Source organism: Neophocaena asiaeorientalis, unplaced genomic scaffold (assembly GCF_003031525.2).
Source record: "Neophocaena asiaeorientalis asiaeorientalis breed wild unplaced genomic scaffold, Neophocaena_asiaeorientalis_V1.1 scaffold217, whole genome shotgun sequence".
NCBI lineage: Eukaryota > Metazoa > Chordata > Mammalia > Artiodactyla > Phocoenidae > Neophocaena > Neophocaena asiaeorientalis.
In genome coordinates this window covers 2,440,057-2,454,252 of record NW_020172293.1, presented here as the reverse complement: position 1 = coordinate 2,454,252, position 14,196 = coordinate 2,440,057, and the positions used below count along the sequence as shown (strand labels likewise).

The 14,196-nt window shown below is 36.7% G+C and overlaps 1 protein-coding gene across 4 annotated transcripts in view; it reads right to left on the bottom strand.

Moving 5' to 3' along the window:
- The window catches only part of ARHGAP21 (Rho GTPase activating protein 21), a 134,727-nt gene that overhangs the window by 73,945 nt on the left and 46,586 nt on the right, over positions 1-14,196 (bottom strand). For all 4 annotated transcript variants that reach the window (XM_024765678.1, XM_024765686.1, XM_024765695.1 and 1 more), the window contains exons 2-3: positions 5,032-5,211; positions 2,596-2,620 (exon numbers count right to left, since the gene is read on the bottom strand). In XM_024765678.1, the coding sequence (XP_024621446.1) occupies positions 2,596-2,620; positions 5,032-5,211 (205 nt within the window). The remainder of the gene's footprint in view (positions 1-2,595; positions 2,621-5,031; positions 5,212-14,196) is intronic.

The window sequence follows — 14,196 nt, the reverse complement described above, 5'->3', positions numbered from 1 at the left end:
CCTAACTGCGACAACTGACACTGCCATGTGTTCCCTGGGGAGCAAATCTGTCCCCAGTTGAGAAGTTCTTTACACTAAATTGGACCGTGGGGTTTGGAAATCAGCTTACATTGAGAAATCTCTTAAAAAACAGTCATATAAAGGGATGGTACTGAGGATGTTACCTACCATATTATTCTCTGTTTCCATTAGGAGGAACCATAGGAGAAATGTGTCTCAGACCTCAGGGCAAACCAGATGTTGTTTTCTTATGGATAATGTGAATCCTTGGCTAATCCTTAAATAATAATCCATCCTTCTTTCCTTCCTCCTTCCTTCCCTTCCTCCTCCCCCTCCCCCTCCCTTCCTTCCTTCTCTCCTTTCTTTCTCTCACTCTCTCTCTTTTTCTTTTTTTCTTGCCATTGGAAAAGCTCAGAAGCAAATTTATAGCCCATTTTTGATAACAGTGTAGGATCTACAGCACGGATTTATGTGTACTAAACCTCTCAAATGTCAGTCTAATTCATTTTTCCCCCATGAACGTCTTAATCTTATTTTTATCTTACTATAATACATGCATGTGTACACAAACACTTTTTTGAATGAGATTAAGTATAAATTAATAAATAAAATGGTATTTAAACTGTAATTTTTCCCAGCAGATGACACCCTTTAGTCTCACTTTATCATGCCTCTCCAAATCTCCTTCTGTTATATCTAGATCTTCCAAGTTTTCCCTTACAAATGTTTAAGTCTATTATCTCCAGTCAAAGCATATAATGAAATGTCACTTCAGTGAATGGATATGTCAGAAATATAAACATCTGCAGAATAAAGTTTTATAACTAAGTCCCTCTACATTTATTAGCAGTATATCTCTCCCAGTAGAAACTAGAACATGACAGGCATGAAATTCTAGGCGCGGTGTGTCTGGTAGGTAGTCCAGGCATCAGTACATCACTCTGTAGGATGATGGGGAGACAGAGGACCCACGTCTTCTTTTCTCTTGCCTATCGTGGTTTTGTCAGTCTTCCCTTTCCCCACTAAGGCCAAGTAACATTTGGAATCCATCCTGAGCCCTGGTGCATGACAGATGGTGACCTTGTGCAAGGAGTGGCCCATCTTGCACAAACAACGGTGACAACTATGAAGGGTCCTACCTCACCCTACACACTCATTACTTTTGATAGTGCTGAAAGAAACCATTTTCCTCTCAGTTTAACCCTTAACATAACCATTCCAAGACCTCAAATAAGATACGGGTATTATAAAGGTTCATCAACAGGTGAGTGGATAAACAATTTATGGTCTATGCAAGCAAGGGAAAAACCACTCAGCAAAAAAAAGTAGTACTATTAGTACCTACACTTACAAAGTGGTGAATCTCAAAACTACTATGCCAAAGAAGATGGGCTGAGAAGATGTATCTTTGAAAGATACAAAGAGTGAGTACACATTGTATTATTCCATTTATAAGAAACTCTAGAGGAGGCAAAACTCATCTATAGTGACAGAAAGCAGCTCAGCAATTGTCTAGGGCCAGCAGAGTGTTGACAGCAAAGCCATACAAGGGAACTTTATGGAATGACGCAAAGGTTCTTTTTGATATCACATCTTGATTGGAATGGTGGTTTCCCGTTACATATTTATCACAACAAAACCTTTAGTATAACAGTACACTTAAATTACGTGCACATGGGTATTCTTGCTAAAAATGCATCACTTCAAACTAATAATAAGAAAACATCAAGACAAAACCAAGCTGAAAGACATTCAAAATAACTGATCAGTGCTACTCAAAATTATCAAGCCCGTGAATTACAAGGAAAGACTGAGGCGCTGTCACAGACTAGAAGAACCAAGGGGGTGTGACAAGTGAATGCAATGTGAACTCCGGGAACAGAAAAGGGGAAAAATCCAAATAAATCCTGCAGTTTAGATAGGAGTGCCTTAATTTTGTTAATTGTACCATAGTTATGTTTTTAACACAAGGAGAAGCTGAATGAAAGATATATGGAAACTTTTCACTATTTTTACAACTTTTTAAACATCTAAAATTATATAGAAATAAGTTTTCTAGATGGGTGCTTTTTATTGTGTATAAATTTTAATTCATTAAAGTTCATATAAGATTGAAACAAAAATAAATGGCAGTTTTTAAGAAATAACCCCATCCCCAGCCTTTTAAGTTCATTAAATATGCTTAAATCAAGAGTAAGACTAACTACAAGAACCAAAATACTCTACTTCTCAATATTTGAACCAATAAATCTAGCAGATAAAACACACACTAAAAGAATCACTAAATTTAAAAGATTACTAATTGAATAAAAAATCTCAGAATTCCTTCCCTCAGAATCATGATACATTCCCCCACATAACCACTAATATATAAATGACAATAAAATCATTACACAAATTATGGTGACACAATGGAATCCATAAAATTTTGAAGTCTACGGTAAAAACATTTAATTTCTATGACTCTCACATCTAAGGACTGTTGTTATATATTTGGACTCCAAAAGCTATATCATCTCATTGAATATTACTTAAAGACTGGAAGGGCATGGGTAAAAAAACATTCAGAGAAAAATTAAACCTTTTATAACATACCTCCTCTGTTGCCATTTTCTTCATCCTACAAAATAAAAAAATATATATTCATATATGAATATTGTTTATAACTGGTAAAATCACAGTGAGGCTCAATTCAAGTCAAATTGCCCTCCCCAAAATGTGCCAATTACAGTCTTACTAACAGTGCCTCTTGCCAGAAGGAGGAAGCTGTCACACACAGAAATGGGAAGGCTGTAGGTAAAGCCAATTTATGAGGAGGACAACAGAAGCTTCTGACATACTGAGTGTAAGATGTCTAAAACGGACATCCGAGGAGAGTTGTCAGAAGTAAACAGCTGTACAGAGAGGGCCAGGCTGGTCATCACTTATGCACTATACATCGAAAAATGGGCCTTTAAAGGCTATTACAGGACGCAGAACTGTCTTTGGATACATTGGCTCCAAATTGGTATATATTTAAAACCTTGAGCTTTATCTATTTGGTTGCTTTCATTGCTACCAGGCTGTCTTGCTGCCATGTTATCTACCTCTAGCTGGGAAATTAGAAAAGCAACTTTGAAAAGCTAGCATAAAAATACATTTATTCAAATATTTGTTGAGCCTCTACCATACAAAAACTACAACGTACTGCAGAAAGAAAAACAGATTTAGTGAAGGGCTGATAATTTGTTACATAATTTTTGACCTTTATTTTGGCTGCCCAAATACATAGTTTTTTCCTGGTTATATGCTCTGTTCTGAGACTGCCAAGGTTGCCAGATACATAATAAAGACGTTGTATTAACTGCACATTTTCTGAAAGCTCTACAATATTAATTTTTATATACCCCTTTGAAGTGAATGAACAAATTTTTATAACTGAAAAGATTTCAATAAATATTTTCCATGTAAAAGGTACAAGACAGACCTATTTGCAAGAACATCTGTGTTAAATAACAGCATTAATAGCTGAGGTTTAATGAGCAATTATTGTCTGCCAATTCCTGTACTAACTGTTTTATATGTATTATATCACTTAACACAGCCACAGTGAGAAAAGTGCTGTCACTGTCTATTAGGAGACTAACCCAAGGTCACAAAGCTAACAAGGGCAGAGATGGGACTCAAACCCAGGCCCTTTTGACTCCAAAGATTGTGTCAGCAGCTACACTGTGCCTCTAAAATTTCTAGAAATATTTTCCGATTATAACAATAATAATAATGCATTTGAAATCCGTGTTTAGTAAAATCATCTTATAAAAACTGTACTACCTATATCATCATGATCCAAAGCTCTTCTTCAAAACAAAACCGAAAGACAAAAAATAAAATTCAGTCTTAATATGTAATTAACGCAAGGGACTTAAATTTTCAACTACTCTCACATGTGACCTAATACCTAAGTTTTACTATTTAAGACATTTAAATATAAAGGAGATTCTTAGGGAATCCAGATCAACTGTTTTATACATTTCAGGAACACCAAACTGGTGAATTTTAATTCTAAAGATAGCAATTATTCAATTCTTAAAAACTCTTTAGTACTTTTAAAAGCTTATCTTATAAGACATTTTCCTAGATAGAAATATTTAAGAAAGATATAATAAAAAAAAGTGTGGCCTCCAGAAGCAATCTGACACTATGTTTTACAAGACAGCCCAGGATTCACAGACATTTAGAATTAGAAAGGACTTTCTAATCTTCTAGTACAATCCCCTCGAATTAGAATGGAAATCTAGAAGCCAAAAGAAGTTAAGTGGCTTGGCCGAAGTCTTCGAAGTCTTCTAAATGTCATTATTTGCATTACACTGTTGAACAACAGTTAAGCATCAGGCATTCACGTTGGCCAAGTTCAAATCCTGGGTCCACCACTTACTCATTATATGACTCAGACCAGTTTCCATATCTATTATATGAGGTTAATAATAAACTGATATAATGCTCATAAAGAATACAGAACAAGTACTCAGAATGTCAGCTGCCATTATAATGATTCCATCCGCTGCTTATTAGACCATGTTCCTATACGTTGAAGCATATGAGTGTAAGGCAGTCTGGTGAGAAGCTGTGTTTTTAAATTCTGACTTGCCATCATATTACCTATCTGAAAGTTAAGTATCAGTCTAATTCTAATAATTTTTTATAACTGTCCAAATATTTTAACGAACTATAATATTTCCTCCGCATGCTCAGCCTAGAAAACTCAACCACCTTTCTAGATATTAGAAAAAGAGCTACACATTAGAAAAAGTAGAGTGAAGTTTAGAATTAGAAGTTCTAGTAAAAAAGATATGGAGTTCATAATCAGTATGACCTTTCAGAGGAGATTAAAGTGTTTGTTCTAGAAGGTAAAAAATATCTAAAAGATGGAAAAGAATATAATAAAAATGCAGATATGACACAATTCTTTTAAGATAGAAAGAAGGCAGGATGAGAGGAAGACAAGAAGGAGACAGGATTTGCCTTGTGTTCTACTTTAATTACTTCTCTTACCTTATATGAAAATTGAATTGCAGACTCTGGGGGATAAACAATAAAATGCCTTAATGTAAAACCAAAGCCTTGGGATGTTCTTTTCAACATAACTGTTTTGGGACCTGGCCAGGAGAATGTTTCATCTTCAGATGGTGATACAGTTTCACTTTGTTCTTTTCCGTCTTTACTTTTTGATACCTAAAATGAAAAGACGTTTAAAAGTTAACTATGTAACACAATATACTTCATCATTTGGGGAAAAATTTATGTGTAAAAATATAATACCTGAGTGCAGAAAGGAACTTACTGGAGAACAAGAACCATATTCTGATGCATGAACTATTATACGTGGTACAACAAATCATGCGGATTACCCAAAACTCAATTTTTTTCCTAAAGTGGGATGCTATGAAAAGTTAATCAGAAGCAAGAAAGAACTCTGGGAAATGAGAAATATAATGGCTAAAATTTTAAATGCAATAGATGGAATGAAAGACAACACAAAATCTCAGAGAGCACTAAGGACTAAGAAACAGAAACTATGAAAGAAGAGACATGAAACTGTTGCGAGTAAGAACACTAAACATGTTATCAGTCCAATGGCAGCAAAGGGTATCAGAAAATAAGAGCTAAGGCTTCAGGTTCTGAGCGCAAATTCAGCACCCACATAGATAATCCTTCCAATATCCTGGCTTTCCAGTTCTCTGCTATCTCTCTCCAACTCTTGGCTTTTATCTGCTCACGAGTAAAAACCCTCTGCAATCTCAGATCAAGGAGCCCACGCTGCATCCCGCTCACATGCCAACCCTTACGATTCTTCCATCTGAGGCTGACCCTACACCCGTCCCTCACTGCCCCACGTCCTCAGCTCTCTCTTAAACCAGCTTCAGTTCACTCCTTTGCCTTTCCCTCACTTCCTCAAAGTCACCTGAGAAGACCTCACCCTGGATAAATCAACATGACCTACTCTGGACCTGCACGCACGTGGCCAAACATGGGTGGAGAAAAACAGAAAATTAAGCCGACAGCTTTCCCTCTAAGTTCATGACCGCTAACCTCAAGCGAGCCTTCAGTGTTGTCTGTCCATTTCTCTCCAGTCCATTCATCCAAGACGACCATTTCATCCCTTCTCCCCCGCCCTCACTTGGGGCTGATGACCTTGCTTTTATTACACCGAAAATACACAAGCAGGACAGTGAGAGCTTAGTCGCCGGCCACATCTCCCCGCCTACCTGCAACTGTGCCACATTCCCGTTTCCCTCCTGTGACAACGGCTGCACCGCCCATTGTTCTAAGGCCCCAGCACTTATGGACTAGAGCCTATTCTCTCTTCCTAGACAAAGACATGGTCCCAGCGATTCTCCCCTCGCTCTTTTACATCATGTTTTCTCTTCACGACATCATTCCCATTGGCGCATGTGTACATTTTCTATGTTCTTTAATCTTAAAACAACAACACAAATCCTCTCTTGACCACAGCCCTCGCCAGCTTCCACTTTGTCTTTCTGCCTATCTTTACAGGAAAACCTCTTGAAAGTTGTCTATGCTGCTATATCTCCAATTATTTTTCTCCCATTTGTCTCTTAAATCCCCTTAAATCAGGCTGTTGCCTCCCTAATTCCCAGAAACTGCTCTTGTCAAGGTCCCCAAAGACTTCTACGTCTCTAAATTGAATGATCAATTCTCAGCCCTTGTCTTCTGTGACCACTTCCTGCCTGAAAAACTTCCCCACGTGACTTCCCACACCGAATCTCCTCCTAACAGCCGGGATTCTGCTCAGTCTTCCTCACTACCTCATCAACTGCTCCACTTCTGAATTTAGGAATACCTAGGACTCAGCCATGGACCTTTCTACCTCTGCTCTGGCTTTCGGTGATTTCCCCAATTTTTATCTCTAGCCCAGACATCTCCCCAATCTAACAGGTATCTCAAACTTAACATGTCTACCTTGCTGCTAAGATTTTGTATGAAATTACAATTCCAAGTTCATCTCAGCAGTTTTGAAATGTCACCTTTATCAAACGACAAATACTTGAATATGCTTGATTCCATTACATTTTTTATTATGCTCCACTAGTGAATCTTCCACAATGATTTGCTTAACATGAAGGTATTTAAACTTAAAAATGCTCTTGGAAGCAATTTTTCAAGAGACTTCTAAATCCTGAACATTTTCATCATTAGTCAACATTTGGGTTGTTACTAGTTAGCTATTTTATCAATTTCATGTTCTTTTCCATTTGGAAAGACACTAGATAGTAACATTTCCCAGCCAAACCTGCAATAGGGGAGGCTATGATCAAGTGCTATCCAACAGAATGGAAGTATTATAAATATACAAAAATGAACAGTATTTCTACACACTGACAATAGGCACTTGGAAACTGAGATGTTTAAAATATACCATTTAAAATGTGAAAAACTAGGACTTCCTTGGTGGTCCAGTGGTAAAGAATCTGCCTTTATAATGCAGGGGACGCGGGTTCGATCCCTGATCAGGGGACTAAGATTCCACATGCCGCAGGGCAACTAAGCCCACACGCCACAACTACTGAGCCCACGTGCTCTGGACCCCACGTGCCACAACTAGAGAGAGAAAACCCAGATGCCACAACTAGAGGGAAGCCTGGGCACCGCAACAAAGAGCCCACGTGCTACAACTAAAGACCCGATGCAGCCAAAAATAAGTTAAATTAATAAATAATCTTTTTTTAAAAATAAATAAATAAATAAAATGTGAAATACTTAGGTATAAATATGACAAAAAATTTTCCAGACCTGTACATTATAACTCCAAAACACTGCTGAGAGATTTAAAGAAAATCTAAATAAATGAAGAGATACACCATGTTCATGGTTCAGAAGACTCAGTATTGTTACAATATCAACCCTCCCCAAATTGATCTATAGATTCAATGAAATCCCAGTCAAAATCCCAGGAGATTTTTGTGTAGAGTTGATAAGCTGTTTCTAAAATTCGCTTTGAAATGAAAAGGACCTAAACAACCAAAACAACTTTGAAAAAGCAGAATAAAATTGGAGGACTTACAAGACTTCATATAAAGCTACAGTAATCAAGACTCTGAGCCACCGATGGAGACTCTGTACATTTGAAACTCATTTATCATAAATGCATTTTAGTCTATTCCCCCTTCTAAAACTTGGAGATTTTAAGGGGGAGGGGGAGTAACACCAAACATCAACATGGCGGACTCAAGCCGAGTCTCAAATAACTGCAAAAGCAATCACATAATCAGGTAGAATTCGTAGCATGAAAGTTGCTATTCTAGGCTTAACTATCCAAGTAGTTTAGCCTAAGCTTTAGACAGTGACTGGATCCTCCTTTTGAGATCCAAATGAGAGAATTATTTTATATATGCACGCAAGTTCATTCCCTCCGTGTGTGTGTGTGCGTGTGTGTGCGTGTGTGTGTGTGTGTGTGTGTGTGTGTCTCTAAGTTTCTCTGCATCCTCGAGGGCATTTGGTATTGTCATTATTTTTTCTCTTAGCCACTGTGATAGATGTGTAGTGATATCTTGTTGTGGTAATATTTGCATTTCCCTACTGGCCAATGATGAACATCTTTTCCTGTGCTCAGTTGCCATCTCCTTGTGTAATTTTAAAGCACAAAAGAATCTAAGCTATGAGCAATATAAGTGAACCTTTTCCTGTTACATATGAGGAAACTGAGGCCTGGATTATTTAAGTGATTTGTCTAAGATTATTGTTGGCTAGTATCAGGGCAAGAATTAAAATCATGGTTAAATTAAAATCGTGGTTTCCTGAATCTGAGGCTAGAATATTTCCCCCGTGTCACATTACTTTTCGTCATCTCTTCTACTGTGCAGTCTGCATAGACTTTTCCCTCCAATAGGTCTTTGATCTAATCTATTATTTTTAAATTTTATTTTTCTGCAGGACTCTAATTTTATTTTATAAACACTTTACATGTATTAAATTTATTTCTAATGTATTATTATGACTTGGCCTCACAGCTCCCAAATATATTCAACCTTTCTTTCCTTTTCCTTTGAACCATATAGATAAGGCTCTTGGATCCCGGTGTCATGCTTCAAGTTTCTGTGTTGAGCCTGTTCTGTCTTGTTCTACTGAGTTCTTTACAAAAATGGAGAAAATGGGATGAAGAGTAAGCAATTTTTTTTCGCTCCCTGCAAACTAAGATTTTTTGAGGCCACAAAGCTTCGTTGTCTCAATTATTTCAGCCTCCCAAGAACATCACATCGAATCCTCTTTAGTTTCCTTACCTTTTCCCTACAGGAAAGAAGGGTTACAATTCTTTCTACATAAAAAGAGAAGATGAAAAGAAATACACATATGTGCCTTTCTCCCTCCTTCTCTTCCTTACCCACAGAGGCTTTTGATCTGTTGGATTTTATAACAAGGGCAAACTGCAGGCACACAGTGAAGGACACAGCAGTCAGATTTCTCCACTTGAGAAGACCCTTAAAACGTTATCTCTACACGTGTCTCACCTTCCCACCATGAGCACCAATTCATGTACCAACAGCCTCAGCGTGCAAGAAGCCAAGAAGTGGCTGGAACCATAGCAGTCACATTCCTGTGCACTAAGAACTGACATCTGATTCCCTGAAAAGACTTCATAACAAGGTCACCTGCTTGAATAATAACTGAAGGTTAAAAGAAACCGAAATAAAGGTAAAAACTAGATATAACAACCAGGCAAAGCAAAGAGGACAAAAGTATAGGGGAAAATGCTAATCATATAACAATAAAGGTAATAAAAACCTCACAGAAGGGAATGCACACTGGCACGACAGAGCCCTTTGGGATAATGGAAATGTTCTAAAAGTGGATTGTAATGAAAGTTTCACTACTGTATAAATTTACTACAAGCCACTGAAATGTCACGTTATAACAACAGGTGATTTTTATGGTTTGTAAATTACACTTCAACAAAAATGCTTTAAAAAAAAAAAAAGTGGCGCAGGTAAAAAGTACAAAGTCTAAATGTTTGCCAGAGGTGAAAGACGCAGGGCTGTCATGAAAGCAAACACAAGAGAGTTAAGAAACAATCCCTGTATACACAGTAACTATATAACCCCTAAGCTATCTTTTGTAATTATTTGTACTTTAAATAGAATGGGATGGCTTCCTAGTATATTCCAGGAATCATTCACGATAAAGCATAAGAAAGTATTATGTTCATCCTAGAAGATCCTAACATTGACTCCATCATATTTCTAAGTTTATAAGCCCTACTCCTATGGATTACTTGAAAATGTTTTGCTATTTTTTTTAAAATCTTACCACTTATAATATTAGTAGTACCAGTTGCTTAAAGTAAGATTTTTCTGCCTTATTTTAGGGCCATGCTTTCTCGCGGTGATGATTTGAATATGTGAGTCCTTTTCCTTTTTTATAGTTGAATTACTGAACTCTTCTAGGTATGACTGTTATCTGGGCTTGATGTTTTTTCTTTCATTACATGGGGAGATGGCACACACAGCGGGGAAGAGCATGGACTCTGAGCCAGAGTCCCTGGGCCTGGGTCCTTGATTTATCACCAGCTGTGTGCCTTGGGCATTTGGACCTCGGTTATTCGTCTTCCATACGAGGGTGGTAATAATAGTGCCTACCTCATAAGCTTCTCATGAAGATTAAATGAGTTACAGTTTGTAAAGTATTTAAAACAGTACATCACACATAGCAAGTACTCTTTTAACTGTTTTTCTAAAACCACAGGGGTCACCAATACATAAAGGCTTATCTCAAAAGTGTATTACACAATAACACTTTTCACATACTCAGGAGAATAGTGTGTAAAACATAGTTTTGTCTGAAGGGGAAAACAAAATCTTGAATAGCCATAAAACTTCCTAGATTTTTATGTACCACAAGAAGTCGGATGGAGATATGGGTTCACTGTGGTTGAGTAACTTGTCAAAACAGCTAGTAAGTGATAGAGCCAACCTACTCTTTCCATTCTATGCCATGAGTGGAGAGGAAATACCATGTGGTTTACATATTTGGACACTTTAAGCTTCTGTCTCCACAGTCCTAACGCCACAGAGAGTTAATCTCACAGCAAATTATTCCTCACATACTGACTTTCTGTCATGAGACAGAAAGTCTCTACAAATTTTCAACATGAGGAGATCTTGTGTGTTTAATTAAATAGCTTGTTTGTTTAATTCCGAATGAGTTAAAAGAATCTTGAATAAAGCTTCTTTATATGCTACATATACCTGGCAACTCTTGACTTGAAGCTTCTGTTGACGGGGAATCTCCTTCTTAAAAATTTAAAAAAAAAAAAAAAATTTTTTTGTTTTGTGGCCAATCCAGGTTGATAACAATTGAAACTACTTTGATGTTGAATATCTAGATGTGTCTAGATGTACTTTTCTAAGAATTAATTCTAGTTCTCAGTAGATATTTTAATATTTATGAAAGATGATGGCCAAAGAAATTCTAACACTTTCATGACTTGAAGTTAAAAGATCTAGATGACGTTGGTCCAAAATATTTCAATTAAATGCTTGGGCTTAATTTTTAAAAATATAACTCTTAATTTTTAAGTTTATTATTTACTTAGACATTCATTTATACTATCTTTCATATAAGTTGATTGGTGATATGGGTCCTTTCTGCTGCTGTTACCTCTGTAGGCTTCATTTATGGATTGTTTTGAAACAGCTGGTATTTTCCTATGTGATTTCCTTCCCTATTCAAGGTTCTGGTTTCTAATGTAATTTTTATCTAGACAGTACTGTTCTCTCTTCTCTCTCTCTCTCTGATTTACTTTCAGATCCCACCATGTCAAAGACATGAGGTCTTAATTCCACAATTTTAGAACTTCACTCTCATAGAAGATAGGTATTTTAAAATCTGAAGTAAATGAAAAAAATTGGAAAGAATGGTGTAAACTTTCTAGAAATGTTTTATAAATAGCTTAGTTTTGACTACTACTATGACTTTGGAAAGTTATCTCTAATTTTCTTCTGACACATTATAATCTGTCAATATTATCAGTCTCACAAAATGGTAAAAATCAGAACGTACTTCTCTTCATAAATTATCCATTCAGACCCATTTTCTGGGCATATTCTTGCAGTTGTCTTACTAGTAGTGATGATGGGATTAGATTATACTTACTTCTGTCCCTTGGACCTCCTGTGACTAACAATAAATGTCTTCGTGATATTAGAGGAAAGTCTGAGCTTGTTTCCTAAAATAGAGAAATCACTTTCAAGATGACACATTAATGACAATCCTCACTTGTCATTTCTATAACTTTCCATATAATTTGAAAGAATTCATCTTTATTACTGATTCCAGAAGTAAATATGACTGAATCTCACTGGCCTATTGTCTGCATTCATTCTTTCATCTTTAATAGCTTCTGACATTACTTCCTAATTCTGTTATCAAAAATATTCACTAGGGCTTCCCTGGTGGCACAGTGGTTGAGAGTCCGCCTGCCGATGCAGGGGACACGGGTTTGTGCCCCAGTCCGGGAAGATCCCACAGGCTGCGGAGCGGCTGGGCCTGTGAGCCATGGCCGCTGGGCCTGCGTCCGGAGCCTGTGCTCCGCAACGGGAGAGGCCACAACAGTGAGAGGCCCGCGTACCGCAAAAAAAAAAAAAAATCACTAAAGTAAGGGAATCTGGGAATGTGATTAGCTGTTTACCAGAAAGAGGAGGAAAAGGGTTGATGAACAGCTAGCCAATCTCTGCTGTGGTTCATTGATGTTCACTGGTGTATAAAATTTCATTGTGAATATACCACATTTTATCTATTATATTATCCTCTAAAAGGAAATAGGGTTTTTCCCAGTTATTCTGCTATTACAGAAAAAAAAAAAAATGTTGCTAAGAGCATCTCCTGTTTATAAAGACATCCTTCACACCATAGTTTCTTAAGGTATTTACACAGTAGTCACATGGTTTCTTTATGGTATTTACATATGTTTACATATCATTTAGATGGTTTCTTTAAGGTGTTTACCTGGTACAGGATAGATGTTTATAGTATAATGACTGATGGTGGCTTAACATAGTTAAGTGTCAAACGTCTAATTCAGAAACCTGACCTGCACCATCACCACAGCGGCCACTACGCATCATCTATCCCATCATCCTTCTCCATCAAAAGGGGCACACGGTTAGGAGACCACCCGCCTTCGCACGTGCAGAGACTGTCAATGTCCCACTCTCAAAGTTTCACGGGTACTCCCCTAGTGCTATCCTTGGGGATAACAAAAAAGAATCTTTCATTTTTTTTAAATGGTTTATACATTGCAGGGTTGTTTCCTAAAGGAGAGGGAGCCTACATTCTACTTTATGTAAGGGGAATATTTCCACTTCAAAATACATCGCTATACCAAAACCTCTCTAATTATTAACCATAATTAAATATGAGGATAAAAGTTCAGCTAGCATCCAGCGAGCGTCCACTGAGTATGACCCACGTGTTCCATCAGAACTGCCGTATTGAACTATTGTGACATCTCTGATAGGCATCTATTTACATTTTTTTTAAAATGAGGCTCAAAATAGTGAAGTGACTTTCCCATAGTCATAAAACATACAGCTCCAATTCTAGAGATCTTTTATCTAAAAAACAGCTCTTTACCCAAAAATGTACAAGAACTCAGTCTGATTCTTAGATATTCCAATGAAATTTTTACTTACTTTTCTGGGACTATGTTTTTCAGAAAAAGAATGTTTTCTAAGCCTTTTAATACTAATGACTTCTAAACAATATTTTGTTTTTTAAACAGTGTTCATCAGTCCATTTATTATTAGCAAATAAAACTAAGTACACATGAAACTTACTCAAGTATTTATTTCAATAAAGTACTCTTAACATTATGTGGCAGTCTTAACTCCACACAGAAGAATCTGGACGGAAGAATGATCTGCTGTATATCTCAAGCATTTTTTTAAATGAAGTCTTAAATAACTTAGATTTTGCAGAAACAACAATTCCAAACTAAATTCCTATGAAAAAACAAAACTCCCAGAAGTTTATCAGTTTGTTGAACATCTGAGCATATTAGAGATGGGTTTGTAACAAATAATGACTGATATCTGGATGGCCAAAACTATTTAAATCTGCTTTACATGAACTTTTATTTACCTTTTTTCTTTCCTTCTTTCCCTTTTTTTTTTTTTTTTTTTTTAAAGGAGAAAAAATAAAATG